Below are 20,941 nucleotides of genomic sequence, written 5' to 3'. Positions count from 1 at the left end.
TAGAGAACAGAATAATGAAGGGAAACTGCCAAATAGAAGATGCAGACTTATGTGAGCTAAAAAGGTCTTGGAATTGTGGCATTTATTTTTCTCACAGTGATTTTTAATTTCATTCTTCTTTTTCTTTCTTTTTGAAAATTGTTTGCCTGTGCTGGAGTTACCTAGGCTGGAGTGCAGTGACTTGATCACATAGCTCACTGTAGCCTCAAACTTCCAGACTCAAACAATCTACCTGCCTTCGCCTCCCGACTAGCTAGGACTACAGGCTCATCCAATGGTGCCTAATTTTTCTGTATTTTCTGTAGAGACAGGGCCTTGCCATTTTGTGCAGTCTGGTCTTGAACTCCTGGGCTCAAGTAATTCTCCTACCTTGGCCTTCCAAAGTGCTGGAATTATAGGCATGAGCCACCATATCCAGCCCCATTTTTCTAATTCATACTTAATCCATCTTTTGTTTAAGCTATTTATTTATCAAAATAAAAATGTTGTAGAGTGATATAGCTGAAAGAGAAAAGATTTTCTTAGTTGATTCTGTAATCGTTTTGAAGTAGAAATGTTAGTGTTATTCTTTAAAAGTTTAATTTTGGGCATCTAGTTTATACTTTTACATCAGCAAATTTTAATAGGAAGGCCAATATTTGAATGTAGGGATCAGCAAAATTTGTGTAATTTATTAAATGTAAGATAATGCAAAATAGGATAGAACTAAAACTAAGAATAAAACCAAATCAGGCATATTTTAACATACCACAAACTTGTAAGAAAGTAATATTTTAGTGTTGTGTAATACAGAATGTGTATCACTCTGTGTTGGATAGGATGATTGAACTGCCCCCTTTAGGAGAACGTAGGTTCACTCTTGAGTATACGACATTTTAAATTAGGTAGCAGTACATGTTCCTGGAGATTCAGCTGGAAATGCTGCAATAGAAACTGAGAAGACCTTCTTCTGTTCTGAAATATGGAGCAAGCCTTGCAAAGTCCCAGTGTTCAAATTCCCACCTGAGACCATTTCTGCCTGTGTGCTAGGCAAATTAACCTTTAGAAATGTTATTTCATACTAAAAACATGTACATGTGAACAATATCTGCTCCTACCCATCCCCAAAAGGTATCAGATATAATCTTATATGCAAATATTCGTTATATTATGCCAGTAAAGGTATTCCAAGTAAGTCAACACTGAATAGTGCGTGGTGAATGCACTGTGAATGCAGTATGAATGCCAGAGTGAATTTAATAATGTCTAACTATCAATATTAGGTAGTTGGAAAGAGAAGGTACATCCTCGTTAGATGCAGAGAGGGTGTCATATAATCCACATACTTTTGTGATTGTAATCTCAGGAGTGAGAGATTTATTAAGATCCCTTTTATCTGTTTTTTGCTGTTACTGACAACAGCAAAATAAAAAGCATGCTAAGTGAAAAGAGTCCTGAAAAAGACATTAACTCTGTTTATAAGCTGTGTTTCCTTATATAAGTCTCAGTTTCCATAGGCAAAGCTCTCAGGATAAAATAAAATATGTTATAAAACAAAATATATGATAAAATAATGTATGTGAAGATACTATTATAGTTTGAAAACGTGCAAACTTAAGGTGATGATACCGTATTTTTAATTTTGCCACAGTCATTTAATAGAAGAGTTGCATAATCTAAAGGTGCCAGAATTTTTGGAAGGAAGAGAAATATGAAATTTGGGGGGGTGGTTGGGAAGTGGTCAAATAGAGGCTCATATGGAATATTTGAAATCATTCTTATGAAATCATCATGTTGTAATTTTGAGAAAGCATTGAAATAGGAATACCAGGATAACTCTTGGATTTTTATACAACAGGTAGTTGGATTTGTCATTTTTACGTGAAGAATAAATACATACTTCATCCTCTTCTCTTTTGAATTTAAACCTGAAGGTTATAAATACTGATGGCACTGGGAGACGAGTATTAGTGGAAGACAAAATTCCTCACATATTTGGATTTACTTTGTTGGGTGACTACGTTTACTGGACTGACTGGCAGAGGCGCAGCATTGAAAGAGTACATAAACGAAGTGCAGAGAGGGAAGTTATCATAGATCAGCTGCCTGACCTCATGGGCCTAAAGGCCACAAATGTTCATCGAGTGATTGGTAAGTAAGTCCAAAGCTTTCTTAGTAATGGAAACCAGGAATGGAAAAAGATGGAGATAGTCAGCAGTGTAAATTATTGATGTTTTGTGGCAATTTAGAAACCCCCCCTCCTTTTTTTTTTTCCCTTTAAACTGAGAAGGGACCTTTTAAATGTTGATTTACTACTCTGGTTACCCAGTTTGAATTGAAGGGCTCAATCCACATGCACAGGCACATGCATACCTTCATCAAAAGAATTCAGTCCAATTGTATGAATAATGTACCTTATTTTAAAGCTTACTATGGATATAAAAGGAAAATATTTCACCATGCTTTTACTCCCTGTTAATCTGTATATTGCTTGTTTGTGACATTAGAATTGAAATTCGAGATTGGGAGCAGACATAATCATAGGCATTTGTGAACTGTATGCTCAGTAACTTAAAAGTGAAAATATGTTGAATGTGTCAATGTGTGTGTCCTTCTATGCCCTTTTATAATTAATCTTTTAGGTTCCAACCCCTGCGCAGAGGAAAATGGGGGATGTAGCCATCTCTGCCTCTACAGACCTCAGGGCCTTCGCTGTGCTTGCCCTATTGGCTTTGAACTCATCAGTGACATGAAGACCTGCATTGTCCCAGAGGCTTTCCTTTTGTTTTCACGGAGAGCAGATATCAGACGAATTTCTTTGGAAACAAACAATAATAATGTGGCTATTCCACTCACTGGTGTCAAGGAAGCTTCTGCTTTGGATTTTGATGTGACAGACAACCGAATTTACTGGACTGATATATCACTCAAGGTTAGCAAAAGAATTTTAATATTAAATCTAGGAACTAAAAGGGAGAACTTCTAGAATTTCTGAATCTTCATGCCATGACCTACTTCCCTCATTGCTTGACAGTCAGAGTTCACCAAAAACCTTTAAGGTTTTGTTTTCTGTGTGTGTTTTGTTTGTTTATTTTATTTTTTTTGAGACAGCGTCTTGCTCTGTTGCCCAGGCTGGAGTGCAGCGGCATGATATCAGCACACTGCAACCTCTGCCTCCCAGGTTCAAGTGATTCTCCTGCCTCAGCTCCCTGAGTAGCTGGGACTAGCAGGCACGTGCCCCCACGCCCAGCTAATTTTTGTATTTTTAGTTGAGACAGAGTTTCACCGTACTGGCCAGGCTTGTCTCAAACTCCTGACCTTGTAATCCACCTACCTTGGCCTCCCAAAGTGCTGGGATTACAGGCATGAGCCACCATGCCCAGGCCAAAACCCTGAAGTTTTTAAGTGAAGGGAAAGGCCCATTCAGTATTTTATTAGATGCTTTTTAATACAAGATACTTTGCCAGAGTTTGTTAAACTGCAAGCCGTAGTCTTCCTCTACTTTCTTCCGTTTGAAAATGATGAATGACATTTTCTGCAATTAGCTGAGTAAGAAAATGTGTTATTCACATAAAATGGCTATCGATTTACTTTAAACAAAAAGTCTTGATTTACTTTAAACAAAGTTTTAGGGCCTGACTGAGGTGGAAAAGGTCTATAATGGGTTATTCTTTTTCTTCTTCTTCCTAGAATAGTTACTGAAAAGAATACCAGGATGGTCAAAGAGAGGAAGCTCTAGACCTATAAATCTGAAGAACAATCTTTTCTTCTTCCAGATTGTTTAGGGCTTGTTTCAGATAACTTGTGTAAACTTTTTTGTAATATGCAAAAACGTGGGGTATTGGAGTCTAAGTGAATAAATGAAATCAATCTTGGTTTGCATGAGGTAATCTTCTAAATTCCCTCATCTTGAAAATAGGGGGGTGACCAGGTGTGGTGGCTCATGCCTGTGATCGCAGCACTTTGGTAGGCTGAGGCAGGAGGATCACCTGAGGTCAGGAGTTTGAGACCAGCCTGGCCAACATGGGGAAACCAGTCTGTACTAAAAATACAAAAATTAGCCAGGCGTGGTGGCGCATACTTGTAATCCCAGCTACTTAGGAGGCTGAGGCAGGAGAATCGCTTGAACCGGGGATGGGGAGGTTGCAGTGAGCGGAGATCATGCCACTGTGCCACTGTACTCCAGCCTGGGTAAAAGAGCAAGACTTCATCTCAAAACAAACCAACAACAACAACAACAAAAACAAAAAAAAAACGGCATGAACATAGAGGCCAGGTGTGGAGGCCTGTAATCCCAGCATTTTGGGAGGCCAAACTGGGAGGATCATGTGAGCCCATTAGTCTGAGGCCAGCCTTGGCAACATGGGGAAACCCTGCCTCTACCAAAAACAAAACAAAACAAAACTCAGCTGCGCATGGGGGCATGCACCTGTGGTCCCAGCTACTCGGGAGGCTTAGGCAGGAGGATCACTTGACTATGAGAGGCAGAAGTTGCAGTGACCTTTGATCACACCACTGTACTCTAGCCTGAGTGACAGAGCCAGAAAAAAATAAAAATAAACTTTAAAAAAAGGCATAAATCTCAAGCTTCCTTTGATATTGGGGAAAGGGGAACAAGAAGAGAGCTGAGGTGAGGAGGCAACTGGTCACCACAGACATCTGGGTGTTGGCGGGAATCTGGGTTTTGGTGGGAGTCTGAGGAGGTTGCCAAACTTTTTTTTCTTTTTTGAGATGGAGTTTTGCTCTTGCTGCCAAAGGCTGGAGTGCAATGGTGGCACAATCTCAGCCCACTGCAACTTCTACTTCCCAGGTTCTAGTGATTGTCCTCCCTCAGCCTCCCGAGTAGCTGGGATTACAGGCTCCCACCACCACACCAAGCTAATTTTTGTACTTTTACTAGAGACACGGTTTCACCCTGTTGCCAGGGTGGTCTCAAATTCCTGACCTCAGGTGATCCACCCACCTCGGCCTCCAAGTGCTGGGATTTCAGGCTGGTGCTGCCTGGTGGAAGGCTGCTCAACTTCTTTATCCTTGGTCAGGTCACAAAGGTCCTCTGCATCTTTAACACAACCTTGTTTTTTTGTTTGTTTGCTTTTGAGACAGAGTCTCACTCTGTCACCAGACTGGAGTGCAGTGGTGGCAGGGTCTCAGGTCACTGCCACCTCCGTCTCCCAGGTTCAAGTGATTCTCCTGCCACAGCCACCCAAGTAGCTGTGACTACAGGCGCACGCCACCATGCCCAGCTAATTTTTGTATTTTTAGTAGAGATAGGGTTTCATCATCTTGGCCTGTATGGTCTCATGATCCACCTGCCTCAGTCTCCCAGAGTGCTGGGATTACAGGCGTGAGCTGGGACAGGGAAGAGAGGGATGCGGAGACCATGAAGATGCTTTTGGACAATGGTCTGAGGTTGGGACAGTGGCAGGAGACACCATTGACCCCAGGACACCATTGACCCCAGGAGATCCAGACACTATTGACCCTGGATCTCCAGGACAAGAGACCAGTCTGGCAGTTACATGTGCTTTCCTTTAAACCGGCTGGCAGTTGGGCATGACCGATGACATCAGAGATTCCAACTGTCCTGATTGGACAGCACTCCGTGGGCGCTCAGAAACCCAGGTCCACAACAGCAGTTTCTCAGAGCTGTTCTCCACTCCCAACTTCTCCCCAGCCTTGAGAAGAGATAACGTACTTTTACTGGTACTAATAGAGTGTGGAAGAAGGCTTTGGACAGAAGAGGCACCAGCTTCCGTGGGAGGGAACAGAGTTTGGGAGACGTTATGGCTGGGTGTCAACCGCAGCCCCAGCTTGAGGAGAGGAGCCCCCAGACTAGCACCTCGGGGTACTCCCTCCTGGAGGTGATAGATGATGAAGTGCCGGGACCATCAGGTGAGGGGACTGGGGGAAGAAGAGATGGGAGGGGATCGACTAAGAAGAAGGAAGGGGGCCGGGCGCAGTGGCTCACACCTGTAATACCAACATTATGGGAAGATGAGGTGGGTGGATCACCTGAGGTCAGGAGTCAGAGATAAGCCTGGCCAATATGGTGAAACCTTGTCTCTACTAAAATACAAACATTAGCTGGGTGGTGGTAGTGCGTGCCTGTAATCCCAGCTACTTAGGAGGCTGAGGCAGGAGAATCGCTTGAACCGGGGATGGGGAGGTTGCAGTGAGCGGAGATCATGCCACTGTGCCACTGTACTCCAGCCTGGGTAAAAGAGCAAGACTTCATCTCAAAACAAACCAACAACAACAAAAAAAGTGCAATGGTGGCACAATCTCAGCCCACTGCAACTTCTACTTCCCAGATTCTAGTGATTGTCCTCCCTCAGTCTCCCGAGTAGCTGGGATTACAGGCTCCCACCACCACACCAAGCTAATTTTTGTACTTTTACTAGAGACACGGATCCACCCACCTCGGCCTCCAAGTGCTGGGATTTCAGGCTGGTGCTGCCTGGCGGAAGGCTGCTCAACTTCTTTATCCTTGGTCAGGTCACAAAGGTCCTCTGCATCTTTAACACAACCTTGTTTTTTTGTTTGTTTGCTTTTGAGACAGAGTCTCACTCTGTCACCAGACTGGAGTGCAGTGGTGGCAGGATCTCAGGTCACTGCCACCTCCGTCTCCCAGGTTCAAGTGATTCTCCTGCCACAGCCACCCAAGTAGCTGTGACTACAGGCGCACGCCACCATGCCCAGCTAATTTTTGTATTTTTAGTAGAGATAAGGTTTCATCTTCTTGGCCTGTATGGTCTCATGATCCACCTGCCTCAGTCTCCCAGAGTGCTGGGATTACAGGCGTGAGCTGGGACAGGGAAGAGAGGGATGCGGAGACCATGAAGATGCTTTTGGACAATGGTCTGAGGTTGGGACAGTGGCAGGAGACACCATTGACCCCAGGAGATCCAGACACTATTGACCCTGGATCTCCAGGACAAGAGACCAGTCTGGCAGTTACATGTGCTTTCCTTTAAACCGGCTGGCAGTTGGGCATGACCGATGACATCAGAGATTCCAACTGTCCTGATTGGACAGCACTCCGTGGGCGCTCAGAAACCCAGGTCCACAACAGCAGTTTCTCAGAGCTGTTCTCCACTCCCAACTTCTCCCCAGCCTTGAGAAGAGATAACGTACTTTTACTGGTACTAATAGAGTGTGGAAGAAGGCTTTGGACAGAAGAGGCACCAGCTTCCGTGGGAGGGAACAGAGTTTGGGAGACGTTATGGCTGGGTGTCAACCGCAGCCCCAGCTTGAGGAGAGGAGCCCCCAGACTAGCACCTCGGGGTACTCCCTCCTGGAGGTGATAGACGATGAAGTGCCGGGACCATCAGGTGAGGGGACTGGGGGAAGAAGAGATGGGAGGGCATCGACTAAGAAGAAGGAAGGGGGCCGGGCGCAGTGGCTCACACCTGTAATACCAACATTATGGGAAGATGAGGTGGGTGGATCACCTGAGGTCAGGAGTCAGAGATAAGCCTGGCCAATATGGTGAAACCTTGTCTCTACTAAAATACAAACATTAGCTGGGTGGTAGTAGTGTGTGCCTGTAATCCCAGCTACTTGGGAGGCTTAGGTATGAGAATCGCTTGAGCCTGGGAGGCTGAGGTTGCAGTGAGCCAAGATCACGCCAATGCACTCCAGTTTGAGTGAAAGACTGAGATCCTGTTTCAAAAAAAAGAAGGCCCCACAAGTCAGGAAGAAGCTCCTGAGGAGGGTGTGTGGGAAGAAAGGGATTCAGGCCGGGTGCAGTGGCTCACACCTGTAATCCCAGCATGCTGGGAGGCTGAGGTAGGTGGATCACTTAAAAACAGGAGTTTGAGACAGCCTGGCCAACATATTGAAACCCCGTCTCTATAAAAAGTACAAAAATGATCTAGGTGTTATGGTGGGCACCTGTAAGCCCAGCTACTTGGGAGGCTGAGGCAGGAGAAGCACTGGAACCCAGGAGATGGAGGTTGCAGTGAGCTGAGATGGCACCACTACACTCCAGCTTGGGTGACAAAGCAAGCTTTTGTCTTAAAAAAAAAAAAAAAAAAAAAAAGAGGGACTCAGCCAGGGACCAGGGAAGAAAATGAGGAAGCGTTCTGGGGAGAGATGGAAGAATGGGGAGGAGGAGAGGCACATGGGGTTCAGCAAGGGAAAAGCCAACAGTCTGCGGGGCTGGGGATGATGGAGAGTGGTTTGGGGTTTTGGGTCGGGGTCTAAGGTGATCAGTTGCAGAAGCATTACATGGTGGCCTGCTTTCCCTACTCAGCCCCTTGGCTAGATCCCAGCACCCCAAGTAAGTTCCTTTGCTGGAACAGGAAGAGGGAGTGGTCGGACCAATCTGAGGAGACGCCCAAGGAGGAGACAGAGAAGGAGCGTGCCCCTGAGCCTGAGGAGACCTGGGTTGTGGACACCGTGTCTAGCCTCAAGATGAAACTGAAGCGCTGGCGAGTATCACCCGTGCTCCCTGAGCACTACATGGCCTTCAACACGCTGCTTGGTAGGAGGACGCCCCAGAAAGCACCTCCAATCCTGTTCTCTTAAAAAAGAGTTAACTTCACATAACCATGCTTTCCCAATGGGAAATGCACCCCAGTGGGTGAGCTCTCCATGTGCGAGGACTCAGAGGATCCAAAGCATCCCTCCTGAGGGACACTTGGGAGGCCAGAGACAATTAGACTAGACTTGATAAAGGTCAGTGATAGGGATAAGAAAGCTTGCTTTCAGGCCAGGCGTGGTGGCTCATGCCTGAGATCCCAGCACATTGGGAGGCTGAGGCAAGAACATCACTTGAATTCAGGACTTTGAGGCTGCAGTGAGCTATGACTGCACCACTGCACTCCAGCCTGGGTGACAGAGCAAAACCCTGTCTCAGAAGAACAACAAAGGCCAGGCACGGTAGCTCATGCCTGTAATCCCAGCAGTTTGGGAGGCCAAGGTGGTAGATCACCTGAGGTCAGGAGTTGGAGACCAGCCTGACTAACATGGTGAAACCCTGTCTCTACTCAACATAAAAAATTAGACAGGTGTGGTGGCCCAGACCTGTAATCTCAGCTACTCAGTAGGTTGAGGCAGGAGAATCACTTGAAGCAGGGAGACAGAGGTTGCAAGTGAGCCGAGATGGAGCCACTGCATTCCAGCCTGGGCGATAAAGTGAGACTCCGACTCCTAAAAATAAAAATAAACAAAAATAAAATAAAAACAAAATAAAAAAACACAGAAAGCAGTTTCAGCTGTACCCTCTGAAACTTAATGTCTCTTGCTGACTTTATTTGCTTTTTAGAGACACACTCTTGCCCTATCACCCAGGCTGGACCGCAATGCTGTGATCTTGGTACACTACAACCTCTGCCTCCTGGATGTAAGCGATTATCCTGCCTCAGCTTCCTGAGTAGCTGGGATTACAGACCAGGATCACACCATGCTGGCTAATTTTTTGTTTTTAGTAGAGACGAGGTTTCACTGTGGTAGCCAGGATGGCCTTGAACTCCTGATCTCATGCTCACCTTGGCTTCCCAAAGTGCTGGGAATACAGGCATGAGCCACCATGCCCACCCCCTATGTTTTTCTTCAAACTGGCTGCCAGGTTGGAATAACCAGTGACATGAGAGATTCCAGTCTTCCTGATTGGACTGAACTTTGTTGGCGCTCGGGAGCTCAGGTGAACGACAGCATCTTCTCAGAGCTGTTCTTGGCTCCCAACTGCTCCCCAGCCTTGAAAATACAGAATGCACTCTTCTGGGTCCTAGTCGAGTCTGGAAGAAGGCTTTGGACAGAACAGGGAGTAGTTTCCGTGGAACGGAACAGAGTTTGGGAGAGATCATGGCTGGATGTCAACTGCAGCCCCAGGTTGAGCTGAGGAGGCCCCAGCCTAGCACCTTGGGGTACTCCCTCCTGGAGGTGGTGGATGATGAAGTGCCAGGACCATCAGGTGAAGGGACTGGAGGAAGAAGAGATGGGAGAGGATTGACTATGAAGAAGGAAGGGGGTTGGGTGCAGTGGCTCACACCTGTAATCCCAGCACTTTGGGAGGCTTACGTGGGTGGATCACCTGTGGTCAGGAGTTTGAATCCAGCATGGCCAACATGGTGGAACCCTATCTCTACTAAAAATACAAACATGATCCTGGTAATACTGGTGCACACCTGTAATCCCAGCTACTCAGGGGGCTGAGGCAGGAGAAGCGCTTGGGCCTCAAAGGTGGAGGTTGCAGTGAGCCGAGATCCTGCGACTGCACTCCAGTCTGGGTGAGGGAGTGAGACCCTGTGTGGGAAAAGAAAAAAAAAAAGAAGAAGGAAGAACCCAGTCATCAGAAAGGAACACTTGAGGAGGGTGTGGGGGAAGAAAGAAGGGACTCAGACCAGGCACAGTGGCTCACACCTGTAATCCCAGTGCTTTGGGAGGCCAAGGTGGGTGGATCACACAAGGCTGAGTTTGACACCAGCCTGGCCAGCATGGTAAATTCCTGTCTCTACAAAAAATACAAAAATGAGCTGGGAATTGTGGTCGGCACCTGTAATCCCAGATACCTGCGTAGCTGAGGCAGGAGAATCACTAGAACCTGGGAAATGGAGTTTGCAGCAAGCCAAGATGGCAACACCTCACTCCAGCCTGGGCGACAGAGAAAGACTTTGTCTCAGAAAAAAAAAAAGGAGGCAGAGATCCAGGGACTATGGAAGGAAATGAGGCATTCTGAGGACAGAAAGATGGAAGGATGGGGAGGAGAAGGAGAGGCACATGGGGTTCAGCAAGGGAGAAGGATGGAAAAATGGCTTACAGAAGCCAACAGTCTGCGGGTCTGGGGAGGATGGAGAGTGGTTTAGGGTTTTGGGTCGGGATCTAAGATGATCCATTGCAGAAGCATTACATGGTGGCCTGCTTTCTTTACTCATCTCCTTGGGTAGATTCCAGCCCACCTAATTTCTTTTGTTGGCAAAAGAAGAGGGACTGGTCAGACGAATCTGAGGAGGAGCTGGAGGAGGGGACAGAGAAGGAGCGCGCCCCTGAGCCTGAGGAGACCTGGGTTGTGGACACCGTGTCTAGCCTCAAGATGAAACTGAAGCGCCGGCGAGTATCACCCATGCTCCCTGAGAACTACGAGGGCTTCAACACGCTGCTTGGTAGGAGGACACCCCAGAAAGCACCTCCAATCCTGTTCTCTTAAAAAAGAGTTAACTTCACATAACCATGCTTTCCCAATGGGAAATGCACCCCAGTGGGTGAGCTCTCCATGTGCGAGGACTCAGAGGATCCAAAGCATCCCTCCTGAGGGACACTTGGGAGGCCAGAGACAATTAGATTAGACTTGATAAAGGTCAGTGATAGGGACAAGAAAGCTTGCTTTCAGGCCAGGCGTGGTGGCTCATGCCTGAGATCCCAGCACATTGGGAGGCTGAGGCAAGAACATCACTTGAACTCAGGACTTTGAGGCTGCAGTGAGCTATGACTGCACCACTGCACTCCAGCCTGGGTGACAGAGCAAAACCCCGTCTCAGAAGAAAAACCAAGGCCAGGTGCAGAAGCTCACACCTGTAATTCCAGCACTTTGGGAGGCCAAGGTGGGTAGATTATCTGAGGTCAGGAGTTCGAGACCAGCCTGACTACCATGGTGAAACCCCATCTCTACTGAAAATACAAAATTAGATGGGCATGGTGGTGTATTCCTATGATCCCAGCTACTCAGGAGGCTGAGACAAGAGAATGGCTTGAACCCAGGAGGCAGAGCTTGCAAGTGAGCCGAGATGGAGCCACTGCATTCCATCCTGAGCGGCAGAGTGAGAGTCTGTCTCCAAAAAATAAATAACAATAAAAGAAAGAAAAACAAAATCAAAAAAACAAAAAAAGCGGTTTAGCTGTCCTGTCTGAAACTTAATGTCCCTTGCTGACTTTTCTCATTTATTTATTTATTCATTTGAGAAGGAGCCTGCCCTATTGCCCAGGCTGGAGTGCAATGCCACAGTCTTGGCTCAGTGCAACCTCTGCCTCCCAGGTGGAAGCGATTCTCCTGCCTCAGCCTCTCAAATGGCTGAGATTACAGGCCAGCACCACCACACCTGGCTAATTTTTTGCATTTTTAGGAGAGATGAGGTTTCACCGTGTTAGCCAGCATGGTCTCCAACTCCTTAACTCATGATCTGCCCGCCTCGGCTTCCCAAAGTGCTGGGATGATAGGTGTGAGCCACCGTGCCTCACTTCTATGTTTTTCTTCAAACTGTTGGCCAGGTTGGAATGACCAAAGACATCTGCAATTCAAACCTTCCTCATCGGAAGCACCGAACTCCGTGGGTGCTTGGGAGCTCAGGTGGACAACAGCATCTTCTCAGAGCTGTTCTCCATGCCCGACTTCTCCCCAGCCTTGAGACTAGAGAACGCACTCCTCTGGGTCCTAGTACAGTCTGGATGAAGGCTTTGGACAGAACAGGGACCAGGATTCATGGGAGGGAACAGAGTCTGGGAGAGATCATGGCCAGCTGTCAACCTCAGCCCCAGGTTGAGGAGAGGAGCCTCCCAGCCTAGCACCTCAGGGTACTCCTCCCGGAGGTGGTGGACAATGAAGTGCCAGGACAATCAGGCGAGGGGACTGGAGGAAGGAGAGATGGGAGAGGAGTGACCAAGAAGAAGAGAGGGGGCCAGGCACGGTGGTTTATGCCTGGAATCCCAGCAATTTGGGAGGTCATGGCAGTTGGATCGAGCCTGCCAAAATGGTGAAACCCTGTCTCTACTAAAATAACAAAAATTACCCAGGCAGTAGTGGTGCATGCCTGTAATCCCAGCTACTTGGAAGGATTAGGCAGGAGAATTCTTGAGCCTGGGAAGCAGAGGTTACGGTGAGCTCAGATAGAGTCACTGCACTCCAGTCTGGTTGAGAGAGTGAGACCCTGTCTCAAAAAAAAAAAGGAAGAAAGAGAGAAAGAAAGAAAGACCCAGAAGTCAGGAAGGAACATCTGAGGGAGTGTGTGGGGGAAGAAAGGCGGGACTAGGGCCAGGTGCAGTGGCTCACACCTGTCCCCCCAGGACTTTGGGAGACCAAGGCAGGAGGATCACTTGAGGCCAGGAGTATGAGACCAGCCTGGCCCACATGGTAAAACCCTGTCTCTACTAAAAGTACAAAAATGAGCCGAGTGTTATGGTGGGCACCTGTAATCCCAGTTACTTGGGAGGTTGAGGCAAGAGAATCACTGGAACCCAGGAGACAGATATTGCAGTGAGCTGAGATTGCACTACAACAATCAGGAATCCAGCCTGGGTGGCAAAGCAAGACAGTCTCAAAAAAAAAAAGGTGGGGCTCAGAGAGCCAGGGACCAGAGAAGGAAATGAGGAAGTGTTCTGAGGACAGACAGATGGAAGAATGGGGAGGAGGAGGAGAGGCACATGGGGTTCAGCAAGGGAAAAGCCAACAGTCTGCAGGGCTGGGGAGGATGGAGAGTGCTTTGGGGTTTTGGGTCAGGGTCTGAGGTGATCAATTGCAGAAGCATTACACGGTGGCCTGCTTTCTTTACTCATCTCCTTGGGAAGGTCCCAGTTCGCCTTGGCTCCTCTGCCGTAAAAGGAAGAGGGAGTGGTCGGACAAATCTGAGGAGGAGCCCAAGGAGGAGCCAGAGGAGCGCACCCCTGAGCCTGAGGAGACCTGGGTGCTGGAGACGCTTCAGGGGCTCAAGATGAAACTCAGGCGACTGTCACCCGTGCTCCCTGAACACCATGAGGCTTTCAACAGGCTGCTTGGTAGGACACCCCAGAGAGCACCTCCAATCCTGTTCTTTTAAAAAAGAGGAAACTTCCCATAACCATACTTTTCCCATGGGAAATATATGCTTCCCCAGTGGGTGAGCGCTCCATGTGGGAGGACTCAGAGGTGATCACTCATGAGGGACTTAGGAGGCCATAGGCAATTCAGCTAGACTTGATCAAGGTCTGCAATTGGGATAAGAAAGCTTGGTTTCAGGCCAGGTGCATGGCTCATGCCTGAGATCCCAGGAGGTTGAAAGGCTGAGGCAAGATGACCGCTTGAACTCAGGGCTTTGAGGCTGCAGTGAGCTATGACTGCAACACTGCACTCCAGCCTGGGTGACAGAGCAAAACCCTGTCAATGAAGGAAAACAAGTCCAGGCACAGTAGTTCATGTCTGTCATGCCAGCATTTTGGGAGGCCAAGGCAGGTGGATCTATTGAGGTCAGGAGTTTGAGGAGGTCAGGAGTTCAGCCTGACCAACATAGCCAAACCTCGTGTCTCCTAAAAATACAAAACTCAGCCTGGTGTGGTGGCACATACCTGTAATCCCAGCTATCCAGGAGGCTGAGACAGGAGAATCGCTTGAACCCTGGAGGTGGGGGTTGCAGTGAGCCAATATAACACCACTGAACTCCATCCTTAGTGACAGAGCGAGACGCCATATGAAATAAAGAAATAAAAAAATAAAGAAAAACAAAATCAAAAAACAAAGAAAGCATTTCCATTTGTGCCCTCAGAAACGTAATGTCTCTTGCTGACTATTCTGAACCTAACTATCTCCATGCCTAGAGGGGGATACCAAGGCCATGGTCACACCCTGATGTGACTGTCTCATGAGAAAATGAAGGGAATCACTTTATGACTCTGCAGTGGTCCCTGCGTGTCTGCGGGGAGGGCATCCTGACTTCTTCTCAGCTCTCCATCCAGTAGATTCTCACACCCAGGGCCTCCTTCAGCCTCTTCTCAGGGCAGTCTCAGAGCAGGAGCCTCTCTCCCTTGCCCAGTGAAAGTCATTCTCTCCTCTTCCATCCACCTCACCCGCAGCCACCATCCTGAGACTTTCCCCAGGGAGGCGCAGTTCTCCTGGCTGCCCTGTTTCTCCCATGAAAACTCCTTTCCGTTTCTCATGCTAACATCTGCTCTCTAATCACAGAGGATCCTGTCGTGAAAAGATTCCTGGCCTGGGACAAAGATCTGAGGGCATCTGACAAGGTAAGGTCGTTCCCCACAAAACTGTGTTCCTGTTCCAACACACAGCCTGGGGGAGGGCACAGCTTCCACACCCACAGTTCCCCTCCCCTCTCCTCCACCAGCTCCCACCTGACGCTCCACAGTCTTATTTTATTCTGAGACAGAGTTTTGCTCTGTTGTCCAGGCTGGAGGGCAGTGTCCCAATCTCGGCTCCATGCAGCCTCCCCCTCCAGGGTTCAAGCGATTCTCCTGCCTCAGCCTCCCAAGTACCTGGGATTGCAGGCATGCACCACCATGCTTGGCTAATTTTTGTGTTTTTTGTAGAGGCAGGGTTTTGCCATGTTGGCCACGCTGGTCTTGAACACCTGACCGCAGGTGATCCACCTGTCTTGGCCTCCCAAAGTGCTGTTACTATAGTCATGAGCCACTGTGCCCAGCCAGCTCCCACGGTCTTGAGTCTTGGCACCAACCCAGGTGTTTTTTTTGTGTTTTGTGTTTTTTTTTTTTTTTTTTTTTTTTTGAGACAGAGTCTAGCTCTGCTCCCTAGGATAAAGTACAGTGGCCTCTAATTCCTGGGTTCAAGCAATTCTCCTGCCTCAGCCTCCTGAGTAGCTAGAACTACAGGCACATGCCACCATGCTTGACTAATTTTTGTAATTTTTGGAGAAAGAGGGTCTCGCTATGTTGCTCAGGTTGTTCTCGAATTTGGGCTCATTTGATCCTCCTGTCTTGGCCTCTCACAGTACTGGGGTCACAGGCTTGAGCCTCCACTCCCAGCTATTCTTGGTCTTTTTATGATTTGTCAGCATCTCCCTCAGGACTCTGCTGGTTTCTTGCAGAGTGAGTGAGTGGCTCCTGCCTCTCCTGGCGGTCCTTAGGGATCTGAGCCCTGGGCCACAGTCTGGCCACAGCCCTGAAGCTCCCGGCCCCTCTACTCTCTGCTCTTTGGGACAGTTCTCTGTCTAGCACACACAAGACCCTCCTGACACCAGCAAACCTAGACACACTCCCTGCAAAGGTCCCATCAGAGCTCAGCTTCCTGGGAACTTCACTGACATCCCTTCCTCCAGCTTTTCAGATTTGCATCTGACCTTCTAATAACTCTCCACCTCACTATTTCCCAATGAGCACAGTCACCCCAACGCTGAGGTCCCTTCTCTGATGGGCAACCCCTCCCCTGCCCCCATTCACCCATCTGCACAATCTTCCTCTTCCAAGATGTGACCTCTCCTTCTATGTGTTCCTTTCTCTCCATCAGTACCTGCTGGCCATGGTCATAGCGTATTTTGGCCGTGCGCGCCTCTCCTCCTGGCAGTACCAACGCATTCATTTCTTCCTGGCTCTGTGAGTGCTTTGCTTCCTCCTATCTGTCAATATCCAACACCCTGGGACAGCAGGGCAAGTCAGATTCCAACCTCTCATTTATTCTTTATTTGTCCTCTTTACTCTGTGTATAAACAAGATAGGATTATACAATGGCGTTCTTAGATGTTCTTCCTAAAAACAAACTCAGGCCAGGTGCGGTAGCTCACGCCTGTAATTCTAGCACTTTGGGAGGCCAAGGCAGGCAGATCACCTGAAGTCAGGAGTTCAAGACCAGCCTGGCCAACATGGTGAAACCTCGCTTATACTAAAAATACAAAAATTCACCAAATGTGGTGGCATGTGCCTGTAATCCCAGCTACTCAGGAGGCTAAGGCAGGAGAATCGCTTGAACCTGAGGGGCAAAGGTTGCAATGAGCCAAGATAATGCCATTGCACTCCAGCCTGGGTGACAGAGCAAGACTATGTCTCAAAAAAAAAAAAAAAAAATTAGCTGTACCTGGTGGTGTAAACCTGTAATCCCAGCTACTTAGGAGGCTGAGGCAAGAGAACCACTTGAACCAAGGAGGCAGAGGTTGCAGTATGCTACGATTAATTAAGCCACTGAACTCCACCCTCAGTGAAAAAGCAAGATGTTTTCTCAAAACAAAACCAAACTCAAACGCCAGTTTAAAAATAAAAGAATAAAACCAAAGGAACCATCCACCCCTCCTAAGGTGAGAGGAAAAGGAGCAGACACGACGCTTCCCCCAGCAACAGCCACTTCTGGTTCTTCTGTCTCTCTCCTTCCCACATCAACTCCAAATGCAATGGTTCATCGTCCTCCTCTGGGTTCCCATGACAGAGGCCACAGTTCAGGACCCCCCACTTCACTCCAATCCACTGCCAAATGCTCCCTGCTGGGGCCTCCTGGAGCCTCTCCCCAAGCCAGGGGGCTTCCTAGTGCAGCCTGAACATCTCTCCAAAGCACAGGTCTGACCCCTCACTGCCCACTTGAACAGCTTCCTTAGCTGATGTCTTTTGAAATCAAGGCCAGGTCCACAGTGCCAATTCCACCCTCTCTACAATCTCTCTGCAGCCAAACCGGCTCGCCATCCTGGTGTCTCCTGGCTTGGTTCCACCGCTCCTTCCAAATGCCCACCACTCAACTTTGCATCTGTGTTTTCTGTCTGGGGTCCTGCACACATGTGGTTCTGAAGGGAAGCACCCATTCCTTGATGCCAGTTCACCCCACAGCCTCTGTGATGCCTTCCCTCATCTTCCCACCTCTGCATGCCCATAGCATGCCAGTGACATCCTGATTTCTCCCAGTCCCATTAGACTAGATGCCTACAGAAGGCAGGATCTTGGAAAAATATCAATGTATTCTATTTCTTTTATTTTTTTTGTGACAAAGACTTGCTCTGTCCCCTAAGCTGGAGTGCAGTGGTGAGATCATAGCTCACTACAGCCTCCATCTCTTGGGCTCAAGTCATCCTCCCACCTCAGCCTCCTGATTAGCTTAGACTATAGGGCTGTGCCATCACACCTGGACAATTACTTACATATTTATTCAATTTTATTTATATTTTTAACTTTTTTTTTTTTGAGATGGAGCCTTGCTCTGTCAACCAGGCTGGAGTGCAATGGCACCAACTCGGCTTACTGCAACCTCTGCCTCTCGGGTTCAAGCGATTCTCTTGCCTCAGCTTTCTCAGTAGCTGGGACTACAAGCCCATGCCACCAGGTCCGGCTAATGTTTTCTATTTTTAGTACAGACGGTGTTTCGCTGTGTTAACCAGGACGGTCTCAATCACCTGAACTGGTGATCCACCTGCCTCAGCCTCCCAAATTGCTAGGATTACAGGCATGAGCCACCATGCCCATCCTATTTGTTTTTTTATTTTGAGACAGAGTCTTGCTCTGTCTCCCAGGCTAGAATGCAGCGGACCTATCTCGGCTCACTACAACCTCAGTCTCCTGGGTTCATGTAATTCTTGTGCCTCAGCCTCTGGAGTAGCTAGGACTAAGCTGTGTGCCACCACACTAGGGGATTTTCATATTTTTAGTAGAGATGGGGTTTCACCATGTTAAACAGGTTGGTCTCAAACTCCTGGCCTCAAGTCATCCACCCACTTCAGCCTCCCAGAGCGCTGGGTTTCCAGGCCTAAGCCTCCACTCTCAGCGACCAGTTTGCTTTTTGTCTCCATCCCGAAGGTGTGAGGGGCACCCTTGAGCAGGCATCTGTCCAGCAGGGCCCTCCTGAAAAAGGCATGGTTCTCTGCAGGGTGGGTGCCAGTCCTGAGCTGAGGAGGGTCCCCCACCTTCCTCTCTGGGAAGCTGACCTCAGCCGGAGGTCTCTCCTGGTGCTGCACCTGAGCAGCAGCATGATTTCTGCCCCCAGCTACCTGGCCAATGACATGGAGGAGGACGATGAGGGCCCCAAACAAGCCATCTTCTACTTCCTGTATGGGAAGAACCGCTCCCAGCGACTCTTATTCCAGAAGCTTCGGTTTCAATTCTTCCGTTCTATGCGCTGCAGGGCTTGGGTTTCCCTGGAGGAGCTGGAGGAGGTGGGTGGGGTGTGGGGAGGTGGAGGAGGTGGGGAGGAATCAGGTGATTGGAGGCTGGATGAGGGGATGGAGGGGTATCCTGGGGAGTCCCTGCTTCTCAAGGGGTGTTTGTTTTTGCAGATCCAGGCTTATGACCCAGAGCACTGGGTGTGGGCACGAAATCGTGCCCTCCTTTCCTAGAGCTCCAGGGACCGTGGAGGCCTGAGGTCATCGGCCTGAGGGAAGGTATGCCTGTGTCCTCAGGAGTCAAGGCAGAATATTGTGTCTATTTAGGAACCCAATTGCTTGATCCGGCTTCAAGCCTGGGCAACTTGGTGAGATCCACTCTCCACAAAAATTCACAAATTAGCTGGGCGATGTAGGAGGCATCTCTATTCCCAACTACTCGGGAGGCTGAGGAGAGAGGATTACTGGAGCCTGGGACACTGGGGTTGTAGGGAGTCCTGATCCTGCCACTGTACTCCAGCCTGGTCAACACAGCGAGACCCTGTCTCAAAATTCATCAGAAATACTGAGGTCGGGGAGGTTCATTAGGATTGACACCCTTGGATTACCTATTTGGGTTGAGGATTCAATGAAGATTTGGTTTACATCTTGTGCATCTAACCATGTTGAGGACTCAGCATGAGACATAAACATTAGGAAGTAGGATTATGGATTAGGCTCTGCGACACGTGGTTTGTGATGTTGTCACATTAGAAACGTATCTAGCATGGTTACCAGTTTAGATCTTAAGTGACATGAAAGGCCCCACATGTGATGAAGTGTAAAGCCACATTGTCTGAGGGTGCTCTACTCCCTGGGCAGACCTACGCAAAGTCCTGGCTAGGAAGCAGATCACTGGGGATGGCCTTGGGTATATTAAGTGAGTTTTGGAGTCAGGGTCACCAAAGTGTGCCTATCACAATTGAACACAATGATTCAGAAGCAGGCTAGAGAATGAAGAGCAGGAGAGGAAACTGGATTGCTCAATTGCTCTGAACTCTAGTTACAATAGATGTGGGATGTGAATTACCTTCCTAGAGAACTGCCTCCTTGAAGCCTGACATCCTCTCTCTCACTTCCAGAACACCGGGCCCAGGGGAGATGTGGATTTTAAGCACAAAGTTTATTCCAATGCTAATGGCAGACAGACACCAGGAAGGAGGAGAGGAGCCATTTGTGCAGATCATCTAGAAGAACCTGGACTGTCCTAGAAAGAGCTCAATAGAGTGATCACGCTGTCCTCCTAGGGGTGGAGGAGTGGGGAATTATTCCTACATTTATTTCAAATAGTTTGGAAATTGTTTTACTTTTGAAAACTTGCTGTTCCTGTAGAGTTTTTGATGAGAATTATAGCTGTTATATATACAGAAATATTATTTTCTGTTTTTAAGAAAGAATTGTTTATCCTAAATCTTTTATTAAATTGTTTTATCTATTATGATATGTGTTCCTGAAGCGAGCACTCTTTATCTATGATACTTACATGATAATCTATTATATTTATAGCTATGTGGTAGTTCTGGAAACAGTGCTCACACCTATAATCCAGCACTTCTGTAGGTTATGGAGGGAGGATCACTTGAGGCCAGGGGTTTAAGACCAGCCTGGGCAACATAGCATCTACATCTATTTTTTTCTTAATATTTTTTAAAAAATTAGAAAAGAAAGCTAATCCCAAGTTAGAGTTTTGTTTTATTTTGGTTTGTAGAGACAGTCTCACTCTCTTGCCCAGGGTCGGGTACATTGGTGTGATCACAGCTTACTGCAACCTCTGCCTCCCAGGTTCAAGCGATTACCCTGCTTCAGCCTCCCTGGTAGCTGGGACTATCACCCACCATCTGTATGCCTGACTAATTTTTGTAAATATTACAGACAGGGTTTCACCACGTTGGCCAGGCTGGTCTCGAACTTCAGACATTAAGTGATCCGTCTACCTCGACCTCCCAAAGTGCTGGGATTACAGGCATGAGCCACCGTGCCCGGCTGACTTCCAGAGCTTTAGTAATAGAGATGTGGTTGAAGAAGAAAAGGAAGCCATGGTCTGTAGACAGCAGGAGCTTCATGAAAAGAGGCCAGTGAAGGGCAGGACGTGAAGTTCTCTACCTACAGGAAACCAGCCCAAAGCCTCCCACAGGGAGTTCAGCACAGAGGGCCAGGAAAATCTGCATGAACCCGAGCCCTGAACCTAACACAGGACA

General features: G+C 48.0%; 2 protein-coding genes and 1 long non-coding RNA gene across 4 annotated transcripts in view; 2 read left to right on the top strand and 1 right to left on the bottom strand.

Annotated features, from left to right (window-relative positions):
- Positions 1-20,941, bottom strand: part of LOC110567689 (uncharacterized) — a 162,432-nt gene that overhangs the window by 108,508 nt on the left and 32,983 nt on the right. The gene's annotated exons all lie outside the window — the stretch shown is intronic.
- On the top strand, positions 1,907-8,398 carry LOC135275225 (low-density lipoprotein receptor-related protein 6-like). The gene is made up of 3 exons (XM_064376665.1): positions 1,907-2,130; positions 2,622-2,911; positions 8,246-8,398. The coding sequence occupies exons 1-3, from the start codon at positions 2,094-2,096 to the stop codon at positions 8,396-8,398; spliced, it is 480 nt and encodes a 159-aa protein (XP_064232735.1). The 5' UTR covers positions 1,907-2,093.
- LOC135275431 (putative speedy protein-like protein 3) lies at positions 11,015-18,938 on the top strand. The gene is made up of 5 exons (XM_064377662.1): positions 11,015-11,084; positions 14,846-14,904; positions 16,142-16,227; positions 18,590-18,758; positions 18,879-18,938. The coding sequence occupies exons 1-5, from the start codon at positions 11,015-11,017 to the stop codon at positions 18,936-18,938; spliced, it is 444 nt and encodes a 147-aa protein (XP_064233732.1).

This window comes from Aotus nancymaae, unplaced genomic scaffold (assembly GCF_030222135.1).
Source record: "Aotus nancymaae isolate 86718 unplaced genomic scaffold, 86718_ANA_hifiasm-v0.15.2.pri h1tg000016l, whole genome shotgun sequence".
NCBI lineage: Eukaryota > Metazoa > Chordata > Mammalia > Primates > Aotidae > Aotus > Aotus nancymaae.
Note: the sequence above shows the minus strand (reverse complement) of the source record. Positions and strands in the feature narration are given on the sequence as shown.